Source organism: Crocodylus siamensis, chromosome 1 (genome assembly GCF_052110815.1).
Source record: "Crocodylus siamensis isolate JL-2025a chromosome 1, ASM5211081v1, whole genome shotgun sequence".
Classification (NCBI taxonomy): domain Eukaryota; kingdom Metazoa; phylum Chordata; order Crocodylia; family Crocodylidae; genus Crocodylus; species Crocodylus siamensis.
Window position 1 is genome coordinate 376740774 of NC_143395.1, and position 17811 is coordinate 376758584.

Below are 17811 nucleotides of genomic sequence, written 5' to 3' on the forward strand. Positions count from 1 at the left end.
TAGACATCGAGCCATTGATTACTGCCTGTTGAGCCTGACAATCCAGCCAGCTTTCTATTCTCCTTACAGTCCATTTATCCAACCCATACTTCCTCACCTTGCTTGCAAGAATGCTGTGGGAGACGGTATCAAAAGCCTTGCTAAAGTCAAGGTATATTATGTCTACTGCTTTCCCCACATCCACAAAGCCAGTCACTTCATCATTGAAGGCAGTTAGGTTGGTCAAGCAGACTTGCCCTTGGTGGTTGGGAGCAGTCACCATGGATTCATCTTCTCCTCCAAGTACTTAGAAATGAATTCTGTGAGGACGTGCTCCATGGTTTTTCTGGGGACTGGGGTGCGGGTGACTGGTCTATAGTTCTCAGGATTCTCCTTCTTCCCTTTCTTAAAGATGGGCACTATTATTTGCCTTTTTCCAATAGTCTGGTACCTCACCTGATCACCACGTTTTCAAAAAAAATAGCCAGCAGCTCTGCAATTACATCAGCCAACTCCCTCAGCACTCTCATATGCACATGCATCCAGCCCCATGGACTTATACACGTCCAGCTTTTCTAAATAGTCCCTAACCTGTTCTTTCACCACTGAAGGCTGCTCACCTGGTGGCACAATTTGGGGAGAAGGAGCAGGAGCTTGGGAGCTGACCTTGCCAGTGAAGATTGAGGTTAAAAAAAAAAAAAAAAAAGCACTGAGTCTTTTTCTTATCCTGTCACTAGGTTGCCTCCCCCATTTAGTAAGGGACCCACACTTTCCCTGACCTACCTCTCGTTTCCAACATACTTTCAGAAACCCTTCTTGTTACCCTTCACATTCCTTGCTAGCTGCAACTCCAATTGCACTTAGGCTTTCTGACTTCACCCCTGCATGGTCAAGCACTATTCTTATACTCCCCCAAACTGTCTGTCAAAGCTTCCACTTCTTGTAAGCTTCCTTTTTGTGTTTAAACTCACCAAAAAATTCTCTACTAAGCCAAGCCAGTCACTTGCCACATTCGCTATTCTTCCTGCACATCGGGATGGCTTGTTCCTGCACCGCAGTAAGGTTTCTTTTAAAATGCAGCCAGCTCTCCTGGACTCCTTCCCCCACCTCACACTGGCCTCCCAAAGGATCCTGCCCATCAGTTCCCTCAGTCAAAGTCTGATTTTCTGAAGTGCAGGGTCCATACTGGTCTGCTTATTTCTTCCTTTTGTCAGAATCCAGAACTCAATCATCTTGTGGTCGCTGCTGCTCAACTTGCCATCTACTACTACATCCCCCACCAATTCTTCCCAGCAGGTCAAGAAAAGCATTGTCTCTAGTTGGTCTCTCTAACACTTGCACCAGGAGATTTCTCCAACACTCTCCAAAAACTTCCTGGATTGCCTGACCACTGCTGGATTGCTGTCCCACCAGGTGTCAGGATGATTTGAAGTCTCCCATGAGAACCAGAGCCTGTGATCTGGAAACTTCCGCTAGTTGTCTGAAAAAAGCCTCATCTACCTCATTCTCATGGTCTGTAGCAGACCCCCACCACAACATCACCATTGTTGCTCTCCCCTCTAACCTTAACCCAGTGATTTTCATCTGGCTTATCTCCAGTTTCATACTAGAGCTCTATGTAATCATACAGCTCTTTTACATACAGCACAACTCCTCCTCCTCTTCTCCCCTGCCTGTCCTTCCTGAACTATTTGTACCCATCCAAAACTGTACTCCAGTCACGTGAGCTATCCCATCAAATCTCTTATTCCAGAGACCAAAATAATACCAAATTAAAAATTCTCCTTGGGTGGAATTTAACTATTGAAGTGGTTATCTTCAATTCAGGGTCATCTTAAATTCCAGTAAATATAGTAATAATTGGAAGTTTGCCTTGAATTTGTCCCCTACCCACTACTACATCAGGGAAAATAAATCTGGGGGGGGGTCAGGTAGATGCCTTGCCCTCTGCTCCCCACAACTTCTTCACCCTGAAGCCTATTTCCTCCATACTATCAGAGACTGTCCCTGCCACACGACTTGTCTTTGCAGTGAGCAGAGCTCCACTGACAGTATGGACAGTACTCCTTAAGGACATGGTCAGACTTAAATGCACGGCAGGGTCCCCTACTCATGACTTGAACCCACTGTTTTTGTCAAGTCCTGGGATCCTCCAAAAATGTATACCCAAATGGGATGCAGGGCAACCTGGTCCAGCTCCACCATGGAGGGTGGGGCCATACTAATATGTGACAGGCTGAGGGAAGGGACAATAGATGGATCCTGGGTCAACTGTTTGGGGCCCCATTTGCTGAAGTTTGCCAGACATTTAAGGGTGGTATAGAAACAGGAATCATTGGAAATGGGAAACAAAGGTGCAGCTCCATTGTGGGCATAAAGAGGAAATTTCAATTTATTCAATGCAGTGGCTCACTATGACTTGAAAAGAGTCAGTGCCAAGAGGGACTGTGTGCAATGGACACCAATATATATCCTATTCAGATAGACTGTACTAGCCAATCTTTGGGGTAGGTTGCCACCATTATGTTTGCCAAATACGGGCCACGTGTTTTATAGTCAGGCTCAGTGTTGACTGTATTTAATCAGTTTCATATCATGTTTCCATTACTGAGCACATGTTCATTGTGGCACTAGTTAAATAATAGACAATGTATACAAATATGGGGGGGGGGGGGAAGCTTGGCTTGTACTTCAATAAATAGGGTATAAATGGATCATCAGGATGGCTGGAAGTTGAATGGAATCCCGCTACAAGGGTCAGTCTTAGGCCCAGTGCTGTCCAACATGCTTATTTATTATTTGGATGCTGGCACAGAAAGATTCTTGAACAAGTTTGCAGACAAAAAAAACTGGGAAGGATTGTGAACACATTGGAGGATGGGACTTGATAGATTGGAAAGCTGGGCTGGAGCCAGCAGAATGAAATTCAATGTGGACAAATGCAAGGTGGTACAATTTCAGGATAAAAATTCAAAAATATGAATTCAAAATGGGAGACACCTGGCCAGATGGCAGCACTAGAGAGAAGGAACTAGGAGTCTTGGTAGATCATGGACTCAACGAGTCTGCAATATGATGCATCTGCACAAGACAAATTCAGTTTTGGGCTACATCATTAGAAGCATTAGATGCAAGATGTGGGAGGTGATATTCAACACTGCTTAGGCCTCATCTAGAGTGGCATGTACAGTTTTAAACTCTACATTTTAAAAAGGACATGGAGAAATTAGAGAGGGTCCAGAGGCAGGCAACGAAAATGATATAAGGCTTGGGAGGCAAGTCATACAAGGAGAGGTTGGAGATAGGTATGTTCAGCTTGCGGAAAAGGTGCTTAGGAGGGGACATGATAAGCAGTCTTCAAATACTTGAAGGGCTGTCATAAAGAAGAAAACATCTCTTCTCGCTTGCTGCAGACAGTAGGGCATGGACCAATGGCTCGAAGTTGTACCAAAGAAGATTTAGAGCATATATCAGGGAAGAATTCTTCACTGTTATAACAATGAGATAGTGGAATTGACTGCCTAGGGTAGTTGTGGACTCTCTATCACTGGAGATGTTCAAGAAGATATTCAACACCCACTAGTCAGGGACGATCTAGGCATAGCTATGCCTATATTTCTATTATGGGTATTTATCCATACTTCTGGGCTTTCCTGGTTCATGCATGAAGCCAGGAAGGAATTTTTTCCTCCTACATATATTAGGGGTTTTTTTTAAAGCCTCCCTCAAATGCATTCGTTGGGTGTTGGTTGCAGCCAAGACTGGGGATATGGACTGAGGTGTGCCAGTATTCCTGCTAGTACTTAAATGTATAAGTTCCTAGCTAGGAGGGTCTTGCCCCTCTGCTCAGGGGAGACCAAATGTCATATTTGGGGTCACGAAGGAATTTCACCCCATGGCAAAATGCATATGGACTGTGGGGGGTTAGTCTCTCCTCTGCAGCAAGGGGTGTAGCCCTCTTCCTACAAGCTCTCAAGAGTATATTAATAGCCACTGCAGCAACAAGATGTTGCTCATAAAATCATAAAATGAGAGACAGAATCACATTGAAATTATCTTTTCATAAGCATTTAGTAAAACAACATTTGTATTTCCTACAACATCTCTAAATCTGAAGTATTGCACATCTCTTAATTGAAAAAAATAAAAGCTTTTCATAGGTTATGAACACAACAGGCAACCAACATACTATTTACTGAAATATGCATCTATTAACTTAAAGGCCTCCTATAACTAGTTATAGCCTTAAAGTAAATTTCCATGAATGCTAAAAGCAAGTGGAAAGTTGCAAGACAAATTACGTACAATGCAAAATCTCAATTCATAAAGAGGCAATAACGGAATGTATTTCAAGTAGTTACAGGCATAGACTCCTAGAAGACATTATATTTAAAGTGCAGTCAATGTTTTACTGGAGCAATAAATTGTAACATGCCATACATTCAAGCACTTTATCACTTGTTAATGAGCCACAAAAATGGTGACAAGGCCTCAAAAATGTTACTTGTTAAATGAAGAAGATCTTTATAAGCTTCTTTGTATTGTAACTTAATTTGAAATTATGGTATGTTACACATAGGGTGATAATGCTCTGCCAAGTCCTCCATCATACCAGCATTGACTGCTGCTCCCCACAGTCCTATTCACCCTTTTTCCTGCAAAGGATCTTTCTGACTTATCTTGAACTCTGCTGCCCCAGGGTACAGTAGCAGACATCATTACTCACCACCCCTCCCCTCCCTTTTACCAATGGGTCTTCAAGGCTGTTTTTTTTAAGAAGCCATGTAGCACCTCCCCCACTGAGGGTCATAATGTAAACAACATTATCTGCTTTACTCGCACACTGCAGGAATCTGGGAGAGGGGGAAGAAATGGAAAAAAGAATTTGTTTATACAGCTGCCAGGACATGATGGGGAAAGAGGAAAAGCACATATAGAACAGCATCTTAAAAGTGGCTCCAGAAGCATTTTGCCACACTAATCTTCCCTGCCACCCTGCCTTTGCGCATCTCCCATACTCTGCAAAAGAGTCGGGGAAAGCAGCTCCTTCACCCAGGACATGCCCAACTGATGGCTGGTGAGCTCTAAGCTTACTTCTCATTAGCAGCACAGCAGAACACAAGAGGATAGGAACTCCCATTAACACCTCTCCAGCTCCCCCTTGCTAGCAAGTGCTGGCACAGCCAGGTCCCTAGGCACTTTTCCCCCCACTCCGGATAGCCTGCCCTGTGAAAATGAAGAACACTAAGTTTCCATCAAGCAACATTATCTGTCAGGGGCCTTAATGAATTTCACAACTCTACTGATAAGAAAACTTCTAAACAATACACCTCATCAGGTATGATAAAAAAAGCCGACTTATTACTGAAGCCCTTCCCTGACTTATTTCTAAGCATGGGTGATGTGGTAGCATTTTAAATTTTAAAATGCTTTGATTATTTAAGTTATACTGAAATGGAATTCTCAGCTAGAGTGAAAAGATACTGTATAGTTAACAGTACACTATTCTCAGTTTTGCAATATTTTACAGTCTGAATGAGTGAGGTCTTCTACTTGCATAATTATTGTATAATTACCAAACCTAAAAATCTTTTTTACTATGACTACTATATTCTCAGTCCTCACCGACTTCGGTAGCTAATTTTCTAAATATTTGCCAGGAATAATAATGATGGGAGACTCGATTTCTAATTTCTGCCTAAGCAGAAAGATTAAAATGTTACCAGGAAAACAAACATTAAAAATGAACAGGGGGAGGGGAGGGGGAAAGAGGCAGAGAAATGAATGAAGAGAATCAACTCTCTTAATCTTCTTTCTGAAAGGCAAGCATCCAAAAATCCAACACGAGTAAACATGGATTTAATATATATACACATTTAACAACCAATTTATGATTAAAAAGAGGGGAACCTATGCCATATAGTTTTTCAATCCAAAAGATTAAAAAGGTTGAGAAAAGCAGTTGCGTATATCTTTAGACTATTTTAGTAAAAAATAAAAGCCCTGGGAGTCTTAATCTAACATGCCATTATTTTGTTAAGTAGTAAATTATATACATGAGTAACAGCGAGGCAAATCATACTACATATGCCTCTTCATTTTTAGACTTTATACACTATCCCTCTAAAGTTACCAAAAACGTCTAGTGTAGTAAGTTGCTTAACTTAATTGTTCATTCCATACCTAATTTTTCCCTGTTCTGTCAAGTCTCCATCACTGTGCAATATTGTTGTTAACAATCTCAGAGTAGAGGTTCCTGATTTACTATGGTTGTTCTTCATTCCCAGTAACCATCGAACCATCATTTTAATTGCCTGGATCTGAAAGAAATGTTGATAAGTAATAAGAGTCAATTACTTCCTACAAAAACAACTTCCTGAAATAATCGCTACAGCAGCCTAATCATATAGCAAAATATCTCTCAATACTTTTATTAAAGAAAGAACACAACGCTGCTAAAGATAGGAAATAAATATGCAAACTGTCAGGCATGTTTACCACATTTTCTGAAGGGTAAATAAACATAATTCCTACAAAAGAAAGCAATTTCTCATTGAATGTTTTTGTTGTTTTTACAGTAGGCAAAAGTTTAAGAGAATTTTGTTAATTCTTTGTCACTAATCATTAGTATCTGCTCTTCTGTGATATCTCTTATTTTAATTTGCATTACATCACATCATATATTTATTACTATACAGAATCCTGAAACCAACACAAGACAAACTATCCATTTAGTTTTTGATGGTTTGTGTACCTGCACATATACACCTGCAATCTTTACATACCATGCCTCCCACCTGTGAAAGTATACACAATGATACATAAATTATTGCAAGAATTCATTATACATGCAATATGAGTTTTCACATATTACTAGAACCAGATCCTGGAAAGATTTTTTTAAAAAGACAATACACCTCAAAACCTACCACACTGTCATTCTTTTACTGAACACAGCAAAAATAAATCACCTGGGGCCAGATTTCCAAAGGAGTTCAAAACTCAGCAGTTGCCATGAAGCAAAGAAGAATTCCACCTTCTTTCCTGCTACTGAGAATAAAATGTGAACTCTTGGGTGCTAAGGTCTTATGAAAATCTGATCCTTTCTCCTTTAAGCACATTTCATAGAAACTAGTTATTGTGGCAGTCATTGAAAAATCTGACAAATAGGGAATATTTCATAGATTTCATAGACATTAGGGGCTGGAAGGGACCTCATGAGATCATCAAGTCCACTGCCAGAGGCAGGAAGTCTGCAGGGATCAAATGATCCCAGCAAGATAAACATCCAAATGCCTTCTGAATGAGTCTGGAGTAGGCACCTGCACCACCTCTGGGGGGAGTCTGTTCCACACCTTGGACAGTCAGACTGTAAAGAAATTTTTCCTTATAACAAGTCTGAATCCACCTTCTAGAAGTTTGTGGCCATTCCACCTAGTTTTCCTTTGGGGAGCCCTGGTGAACAAGTTTTCTCCTAGATCCTGATGCACCCCTCTTATATACTTACAAGAAGCCACCAAGTCCCCCCTGAAACTCCTCTTCACCAGGCTGAAGTGTTCCATGTCCTTCAGTCTTCTCCTCATACGACTTGTTCTCTTGGCCTTTGATCATATGGGTGGTTCTCCTCTGGACTCTCTCAAGCTTATACACATCCCTCCTGAAGTGGGGGGCCCAAAACTGGATGCAGTACTCCACCTGTGGCCTCACTAAGGCTGAGTAAAGTGGGAGGATAACTTCCTTGGTTTTGCTTGAGATGCATGGGTAGATGCATGCCAGAGCTTGGTTTGCTTAGCCCGCCACAGCATCACACTGGTGGCTCATGTTCATCTTGTGGTCAATCAAGACCCCCAAGTCTTTTTTAGTCATGGTGCTTGTGAGCATAGCACCACCAAGCCTATAAATATGATGCTGTTTTTCCTCCCAAGGTGGAGTACCTTGCATTTCTCAACGCTGAATGCCATCAAGTTTTAGTCCGCCCACTTTGCAAGCATGTCCAGGTTGGCCTGTATCCCCAACCTGTCCTCCACAGCTTAGTGTCAGCCACGAACTTTGCCAATCTGCATCTAATGCCCAAATCCAGATCATTAATGAAGATACTGAAGAGTATCAGCTTGAGCACTGAGCCCCAGGGGACTCCACTGGTAAATCTTGGGCCACACTGATTTGTTCCCATCAACTAGCATCCTTTGGGTCCTGCCACAGAGCCAGGTCCCCAGCCATCGGACCGTGAGATGGTCGAAGCCACAGGTCCCCAGCTTGGTCATGAGGACATCATGAGAGACCAAGTCAAAGGCTTTCTTGAAATCAAGACATAAGACATCAACCTTGTCTCCCTTGCCCAAGCAATGCTTCACCTGGTCACAGAAGGAGATGAGGTTGCTCAGGCAAGACCTTCCAGTAATAAAACCAGGTCTGACTGGCAAGAATGAGGGGGAAAAAAAAACCACTTTATCACCTCAAAGAAACAGAAATCTAACCATGGGGGGCCCAGGGAAGAGGGAGAATAAGGCTTTAGAAAACAAAACAAACCAAAATTACCTATCAATAAAATTTAAAATGAAAATTAGCCATCTAAAACTAGGAAAAGACCTCTTTGGTAACTGAGTCCAGTCACATGGTAGCATAAGCAACCACACTGGACATTCATTTATAACTTTACCAAACCCCATCTTAAATTCACTCAGGATTTCTAATTAATCCTTGAGAAACTCTGCTAGTGACCTTCCTTTTTCATAACAGTTTTAGATACAACTTGGTTCCCTGTTATCCAGTTTCTTCCCCATGAGACATTTTTTCTACTGATCCCCATTTCCTTTATCTTAACTAATTGTTTTCCATGAAGCTGCAGCTCAAGAAAACACTCGGAAGTCCGCAAAGATTAGACTGGGGTGGACAAAATGCAGCCCACAGGCTGAATGTGGTCCACAAAGCCATTTTATCCAGTTTGCGGGGCCCCTAAAAAATTTAGAAAATTAGTATTTATCTGCCCCTGGCTGCTTGTCATGTGGCCCTTGATGACTTGCCAAAACTCAGTAAGTGGCCCTCCGCCTGAAATAACTGCCCACCCCTGGATTAAACGCACAGCCCCTTTCTCTAGAAAAATCTGCCAATTTATTAAAAGAAAGATACTACATTTATCTGGCACAATCTATCTTTTGACAAACCAATGTTGCCTTTCAGTGCATTTTTCTTTTAGCTCCCTTTCTTTATTCTTTCCTTTAAAATTCATTTCCAAACTTTGCCTTCAATCAGACTAATGAATCAGATATGCCTGGCATGGAGATTACAGTGACCTCCCAACTTCAAAACTGAGAGTTCTACTCCGTTTCCAAGCTGAGACTTGCCATTCCTATACATACATCTGAATTGGCCTTCCTCCTTTTCGTACATTAAACAAACACCAAGGATGTCCAACCTGCATGGAGTTAATGGACAGCCTGCAGTCTTCCGCCCAGCTGTCATTCCCCACACTGGTACTCTTGCTGTGGTGACAGCTGCGGTCCTTATGGACAGGGCACCATAGCCAGAGGTAGTTTGGTAAGCTCACTATCTAGGCAGCAGGGCAGAAATTTAGGCTGCCTGTGCAATAGTGCCAGCTAGGGAGGGAGGTGGGAGCAGGAGGGACAGACAACTTGTGCTGCTCACATGGCAGCAGTGGCAGGGGTTCTCCAGCACCGCCATAGCAGGGGGATGCGAAAGTGGGCTTAAGCTCACTGTATGGCAGTGGCCAGGGTAAGGGGTTTAAAGCATCACCATCAGCAACATAGGGGTTCATGCTGCTCACGCAGCAGCAGTCCTGGCACAAGGCTTGGAGACTTTTGAACTGAGCAGTATGAGGAACCTGGACACACTGGACAGCCTGTTTTACACCATTATCCTTACTGAAAATAGAAGCAAAGCATTAACTTAGATTTGGGGCCACATATCCTTAATCTGTATTTCATTCTCACTGCACAGTAGCATTTACGCTTTCGTTTTTTTTCTTTTTAGTGATATAGCTGAAGAACCTTGTGGTATTTGTCTTCATTCCTTTGATCTAAATCTGCTTAACTTTTGGCTTTCTCATTTTATCCCTTCACTCATCTGCAAGATAATGAAGCTTTGATGATAAATCTTCACCTTCTCTACCCAGTTCTTCACCGTCTCCAGTTACTCATATCATCATTTCTGATGGATATCAATAGAGTTAGAATGTCAATCCTTCCCTAGAGGTATTGTCACCTTAATTAGTACGTTAATTCCAGAATTTTTTTCCACTTTACAAGTAACTTTAAATGACATAATTATGACTGGTTTGTAATGCACAAACACAAGAACTAAGGCTGCAGATTGAAACTTTAAATCTAGCCTTTTCTAGCGTTTTGAATGCTTGGTATAGCCACTTAAATTACTTTTCCTAACATAAGAACTTCTTATATACAATTTGAGAACCTTCTCTCTAAAATATAGAAGTAAATATTAAGTGCAAATTTAACAGCCTCTCCTGGAAGTGATTTAACCCTCTCTCAGGAAAAACTTAATTTCTGTATGAGGTCTCAATCAGTTGAAAATCCTGTCTTATCTTAAATCATCACTAATTCTTCTCTATTTCTCCTCTTTCCTCATTTTGACCCTCTACCATCCATCTCTGAGAATCTCCTCTATTCACCCTCCTATACTTTACTTCTTCCCTCATGACTGTATTATCCCCTCAATGAATCACCAATGCTCCTGGCATTGAAGTGTTGTCACTGTCCTTTATAGATGGACTCCAATGAGACTGAATGCAGGCAAGTATCATAACACTGGTTTATACTTGGTTGATGTTTGAATGTTGCTCACTGAAGCCACAGGGCCTAAGGATCTCCTTTTGAGGGAAAGGGTCAAAGATTATAGTCTGCATAATATCCAATAAAAACACAGAAGAGGCACATATATCATGCGAGTTAGGCCCAGCCCTAAGCTATACCAGCTTTGATACCCTTACATTAGGCTTTGCAGCACGATATAATGAACCCAACAGATCACATGAAACAAACTTATAAATGCATATAAATCAGCAGAGTTACAGAAACATAGCAAGTATATTCCAGTAGGCTGCCACCAGATCTGTGCTATTAGACAGCCGAGTTTTATTCCCAGCTCATAAATTGTCAGTAAGTTGTGAGACATTACTTAACAACATTGTGGTCTTCCAAAACTTAATATGAATCAGTAGAACAGACAAGATCAGAACTTTAATCCTCTCCAGGAATTCTCATCCTAATCCCACGGTGTAAAGACAGGATGGGTTCATGCCTCATATAATACCCTGAAAAGGCTGCTCTGACATTCCCATGTTCCTGTTACTACAGACACTGAGGCAATAACTGGTCTGAGTTTCTGCTTGCAATGCAAAATATACTGTAGTGACAGGAGTTCTACCTTAAAATACTCAAGATTTTAGTTGTGCCAACAAAAAAATCAAACAGTAACTACATAAATTATGGAAGAGAAAAACCATTAAAAATGCAAGTAAAATGTTAGAATATACAGGAACAGAACCGAAACAAATAAAAACATTTTTGTTCCATTACATAAATTCGAATATCCATCCTGATAATCCTTATGTATTATTTGGAAACATTTATTACTGATATCTGTCAAAAAGAATTCTAGTTTAGATGGACTAATATGATCTAGCAGCCATTATTCTATTTCTTGTACAGTATTGCACTGAAGAATTACCTTAAAATGCTTACTATTTGGTGGCTGCATTTTGTTTTGTTTTGTTTCGACTGAGGTAGTATCCAAAAAATATGCTAGCTACTTTCCAAATAAACAAGACATAATCCTAAAAAGGGATTCTGTATTCTTATTCTCTACTTACCAATTTTCACGGTAGCAAATTAAAAGACAATAGCTTACATTACATACTTTAAGGTCTAAGTTTAGCTAGCAAATTTATAGAAACCAATTTGATACCTAAAAATAGTGGAGTAAATAATTACATAAAGCTGTAAAGTACTTTTAAAAATATTAAATATTGGGCTGTACAAAGAACACATCACTGGGGTCAAATGAGAGATTTACTTAAAAACTAATAATATAGCTTTGGTACCAGAGTATACACATTAATTAGAACCACTTACTGATGGCAGTAAACACTAGGCTCTCAAGTCATTTTACAATCCTGCTTTCACTTGCTAACTGCATCCTAAATAGTATCTTCTTTGGGCTACTGGTTAAAAAAAAAGATTGCTTTCATTCCAAAGGTAACTTTTAAAGAAAGATTTGTAGCAAATTTGTTGTTGGGTTATCCAAACTAAAAGAGCTTACTGACTACTTTACAAAGATTTTTGAAAACCAAAAGATAATAGAAACCAAGGAGCTTCAAAGCCTCAAACTTCACCTTTAGTTAGTTAGCTTTTAATTGAGAAATAGCTGCTGCTGCTGTTCATATTTTTTTAAAACAAGCAATCATCTTATAATCACAGTTAGACATTATGCTATGACATACAATTTTACATTTATAACTTGTTCTATCAAGCCATACAACTGCAGAGGTTGTACAAAATAGTGTGGAACTAATGTCCCACTTATCTACTAATGAATTTTATACCAAGCTCTAAAAAACTGAAACATTAAGCAGCAGCAGAGTGAGTTAAATATAAAAAAAAGTTAAACAAGATTATGAGGAAGAAGAAAAGGGAGTTATCATAATGCCTCAAAACTCCACATTTCAACAAAAAGATTACTAAAAAAGGAAGGAAAAAGTGACTGTTATAATTAAGTCTCATCATGGGAGAAACAAAAGATGGAAGAACCTAGTATCAAGCACACCAGCTACAGTAAGGAAAAAAGTAAGCCTATACTGCGATGTAACTGTGATGTTCAGTAAACATTCCATCTTTAGAAAAAGAACCAAACTGGAGAAGCAACAAAGGAAAATTACAAGACCATATTACATGTTAAAAGCAAAGCAAATACTGAAGTTCAGTATGGTATACATATACCTAAACTTATTTGCATAAAAACAAATAATTCTGTAAATCAAATTGGACATCCTGACCGAAGGCAAAATATCCACTTTGATGAAATTTTTAAGTTTAAAAAATATTTAAAATGTCAAGTTCAAGGGGCAAATCTAAAAGAAACTAAGACCACTCCCCACAATCATTACTGGCAGTTTTAGCCAATTCCAGACATCTTTAGATCCACAGGACATTTTTTCCCTTTCATGTATATTTGTGAATCAACAAGTTTACTCACCTTCACAAGCGTCTCAGGAGACACTTCTTCATCTGGAACCCAAAGTTTAGTCGTCTTTTTGCCTGGAAGCTAAATTAAATTTTACATCTTGTTACACTAAGATATTAGTTTTAAGAGAAGGTTTCTGTATACCCATTTTAATTTGTAAAAGAAGAGGGAGGGGGAAAAAACAGCAGCAGTCTGAAGTTAACTGTACACCTTTGGATTACCAATACCTTTACTATTCTTGCTTTAGAGCATAAGCCATGGCTGTCCAGCTTCTAAGAGGCCAGGGGCTAAACGCTCCATGGGCCACATACCATTGGCATAACATTTTGATTTTCAGGGATCAAAAGATCTGTAAAAGCATTCATACAAAGTTACCAAATACTGGTTGGCTTATTTTCAAACAATACGTTATACCCAAATAATATATATCCCCAAGTAGAACTGGAGATTTGAGCACCACGCTCCTGTAAAGTATGGCTGTCAAACTTGGCCAGCCCCATGGACTGGCCAAGGATTAAAGAGGGTGCATGGACTGGCCAAGGACCAAATGGGGTGCCTTGCAGGCTGGATCTGGACCTGGTGGCAGAGCAAGCAGCTCCTGCTCTTCTTTCCCCACAACATATGCCCTCCCACAACATATGCCCTCCCCCTTCCAAGAGAGTTCCATACCCAGTAAGTTCCCAGGCACTCCAGGAATCCCACAGACTGAATGAAATGGCTCACCCACATGGCAAAAAATGGTAAAGCCGTAGCCTCATTGAAATAAATGACAAAACTCTATGTTGCTTGAATCAGCAAGGACTGCATCCATTAGATTTAACAGGAGCAGGCAGTCACTTGCTTTGATGCAACAATATGAAAAATTACAGATCGTGTCTCATTTTCTACAGCCTACTCAAAGACATGAGCCACAACCTCAACACCTCTTTGTTTTATGCAAACACACAGAAGCATGTAAGTCACTAATTTTCACTGCTATACTAATTTATTACTTACTGAATACATAACCTGCAGGATCCCCCCACTCCCCTCCCCCCAAACACGCACACAATCTTTCAAAAGGCAGCACATCTAGTTAAAGTACTCACCCGGTCATTCATTAGCAAGTCCTTAACAATGAAGGTGGCTACCAAAGATTTTAAAGGAGCAGCAAATTGATCAGGTGCAAGCAAGGCTATATGGCCAATGGTAACCAATGGGGTAATGAGATGTTCAAAGTTGCTTAGATCAAGGCTCTTATGCAATGGCTAAAAAATAAAACAAATTAAGATTATATCAATTTATCTGTCTACCCACATTAAGAAAATAATTTTCCATCCTTTTCCCTCTGAATAAATTCTATTAAATTAGTCTATTCAACTTATCGATTCTGCTTTTGAAACAACATTCTCTCCCAGTGAGAGGTAACAAGTCTTGCAGAAACAATGAACTCATTAGATTAATGGATATCATTTCTGTATTGTTAAACTTAAACAACATAAGTGGATTACTTATTTAAGAACCACTCATGTAAGTATGTTATAAAGGACACCAAACACAAAAATGTTGCAATCATAATGTAATTTTTCTCTAACTCATTTTCCCCACTCCAAGTCCACACTAAACTATTTGCTAGGAGCTGCCACACCAACTTTACATTTTGGCTCTTCTATTCAACCTGAACCTATTCAGCTTTAAAAGGACCCGTGCCCTTTAAAAGTACCTCACCTGCACCAAGGGCTACTAATTTAGGATTAAAAGGAGAAAAGAAAGATTTTTCCCAATTTAATTACTTAGTTCTAGAAAAGAACTTGTGTCTCAGGTTAGCTATCACTACATAAATTTGTTTAAACACAACTATAAAAAAGAAAGAAAAACAAGAAAAGTATAAATATAATTGTATCGTATAAAATGTAAGAAAAAACAAAACCTCACCCAGTCATTTTCATTTTACCTCAAATATCTGTGCAAACTGTGTTTCTTTGCTGGAAAATATTGCATGAATGCAGTGAATGGCATATTTGGCCTGACGAGGTGGCCCTTTTTTAGCTTTATGATGCAAGACTGGAAGCAATGCTCTAAAAACAAAAACAAATACATCTTTTAGATTTGGAAATCTGCTTTCAAAATACACAAAGGCAAATGTATACATACAGAACTCTGCAAGTCAGAAAATTTATCAAAGTGTTGCAATTTTGCTAATTTCTTTTGAAAAATAAAGACCAGAAGCTATTCTGAAGAAACACTTTTCACAAAATAGTTATTGAGGAATTCAATTTCTTTGCCAGCACTTCAACATTTGTAGAGCCAGACAATGTGAAAGAACATTTTTCCAGCACTATATGCATTTCATAACTTGGGAAACAAATTGAGGTAATTACAAGTACAGTAATATAATCTAAGCCTGGAAACAGATATTCAAACCCCTACTAGAGAGTAAAAAGAATCTGGACTCAAAACAGATATTGGATTTATGGCTCACGGTCACTTAACAAACATTGCTACTAATCTCCCTGCATTTCATGTAAAATAACTATCCTCTCCTTTCTTGAATGGTCTCACGCTGCCACCAGCTAGATTGCCTATTTTACTGCACTTCTGTCATATAAGAGCTCCTGATAATAACTCTTCACTCCTATTCAAAGCCCTCTTCCATCCCTCCAGGCAGAATGCATATGCATGGAGTCCTCTCTCTGCTACTTAGCTCAACTTGTGTCTGCCTCCTTTTTGTAGACTTGAGGAAGGGCATGTGATGCCTAAAAGGACGTCCAACAGTTCTCCCAAATATATATTTGGTCCAATAAAAGATATCACAATAATCTTTGCCTCTTGTACACTTCCTGGATCATCACTGACAACAACACTTCTACCCTACTACAACATGAGTTTCAGACAAGTCAGTCAACACTACTTTGTACATATTATTTGTATTACTTGTACCCTTCATCAGCTAATGCAGTTAAGATTACTTAAATCGCTTTGCTGTGCTTATTAAAACCCTGAGCATACATAAAGTCTTTGAAGTAACATTTTGCTATAAAATAAAAGGATGATTAATACTGCATTATCCATGGGTAAAACCAATCACTTCTAAAATCCAATACAATTTAAAACCTTCCTCAAAACAGAATAATATATCCAACTCACGATCTAATGTGAGGAAAGTCTTCTTCAATTTTACTTCCTGTGTTTTTGAAAATTTGTAACGCAGCTTCTGCCACCTTTTCATCATCCATTTTCAGGCAAGCCAGAAGGGACTCAAAAGTTTCAGCAGAATGGAATGAAATAGGGTGGGTAAAGGAGAGTACCTGACAAGCAACAAAAATTCACACATTAGGATTTTGGGGGGGTTTTGTTTGTTTTTTAAACACCTCTTTTTAATTCAGAAATATATGAAGTGCCATTTTCACTTGCCATATCTGAATCTTTAAAACACATTGCTGTTTTTGGTCAAGTAACTCTACTTCTTACCTTCTCCCCTGACACTCAGCAAAGATTCATCGCCCTGAAATCCACACATTCCTTTTTTCCTCTACTAATTATCCTACCAATATTTTATCTGGTCTCATTTTCAACATCCAACATCTTTTGATTGTGTACTACTTATCCCTGTGCCCAGCAGACAAGCCTCCAAATATGTTTCTCTCAGTCTTTAAAACCTTCTGAGCTTTTCCTCTCTCACATGGCAGTTTCTTTTTTCTCCCCCAGTCGCCTTCCTTATGCATTCAGAGGCAGACTTTCTCCTATCCCAAAGAAATCCCTTGTTTCTGTTAAACTGCCTCATGACATCTTCCTTTTGAGTGAACTCAAAACTTTCTCCCTTTCCACCTAATTCTTCCTCTGCTCTGCTGTAACTAAAAGATGAGCGCAAGAACTCATCTTCTTTTCCAAGTTACTCTTCAATTTCCTTGCTACCTTTCATAATGCTGACTATCCCAATTTCCTCTTGTAACCCTCTTCTTTTGGGTTTCTGCAGTTGTTCTTAGTCCCCAGCCTCCTTTGCCGATCACCTCTTCAGTTTTATCTTCATAGTCACCTCTGTTAATAATCATTTAATTCTACCCTGAATCCTACATTCTACCTCTAATCTTTTTCAACAGCCTGTCTTAAGTCCTGACTTCTGCCTTTGTCTAGATGCACAAAGATCTCCAACCAATTCCTTTGAACATCTACAGCCATTCCTGCCCATCCCAAAATCTCCATGCGAGTAAACCACTTGGCCTTAGAGAACGCTGCCAGATCTCTGGATAATCTGGCTAGGATGTGCTGATGCTCTTGAAGACTATCGGATTGGTGCATTTTAATTATCTGAACACAACTGAGTTTTGGGTGCCCTATGAGACATTTATATAAAGTTACACTGTTTACCACTGTATATTTGACTATCATAAACACAGTACAAATGAAGCATATATTGTATAAGCCATGTGGACCAATGTACCCTTACACAAATCAGATATAACAAAATTAAGGGGGGTAAAAATTCTGTAATGTTTTAATTAAAGACATTTTTTATAATAAATTAAATGAGATTAGTAAACCACAAAGTTATCAGACTTTACTCTTCTGCTCCATGAGAATAAGAAAAACAGAAGCCTTTCTCCTATTTTTGTATAATAGCATTCTCAATTAAAA

At 39.5% G+C, this 17811-nt stretch overlaps 1 protein-coding gene across 5 annotated transcripts in view; it reads right to left on the reverse strand.

The window, feature by feature from the left end:
* PDS5B (PDS5 cohesin associated factor B) overlaps positions 1-17811 on the reverse strand; it is a 184388-nt gene that overhangs the window by 40516 nt on the left and 126061 nt on the right. For all 5 annotated transcript variants that reach the window (XM_090027770.1, XM_090027779.1, XM_090027787.1 and 2 more), the window contains exons 19-23: positions 16324-16484; positions 15131-15254; positions 14286-14444; positions 13210-13278; positions 6163-6299 (exon numbers count right to left, since the gene is read on the reverse strand). In XM_090027770.1, the coding sequence (XP_089883896.1) occupies positions 6163-6299; positions 13210-13278; positions 14286-14444; positions 15131-15254; positions 16324-16484 (650 nt within the window). The remainder of the gene's footprint in view (positions 1-6162; positions 6300-13209; positions 13279-14285; positions 14445-15130; positions 15255-16323; positions 16485-17811) is intronic.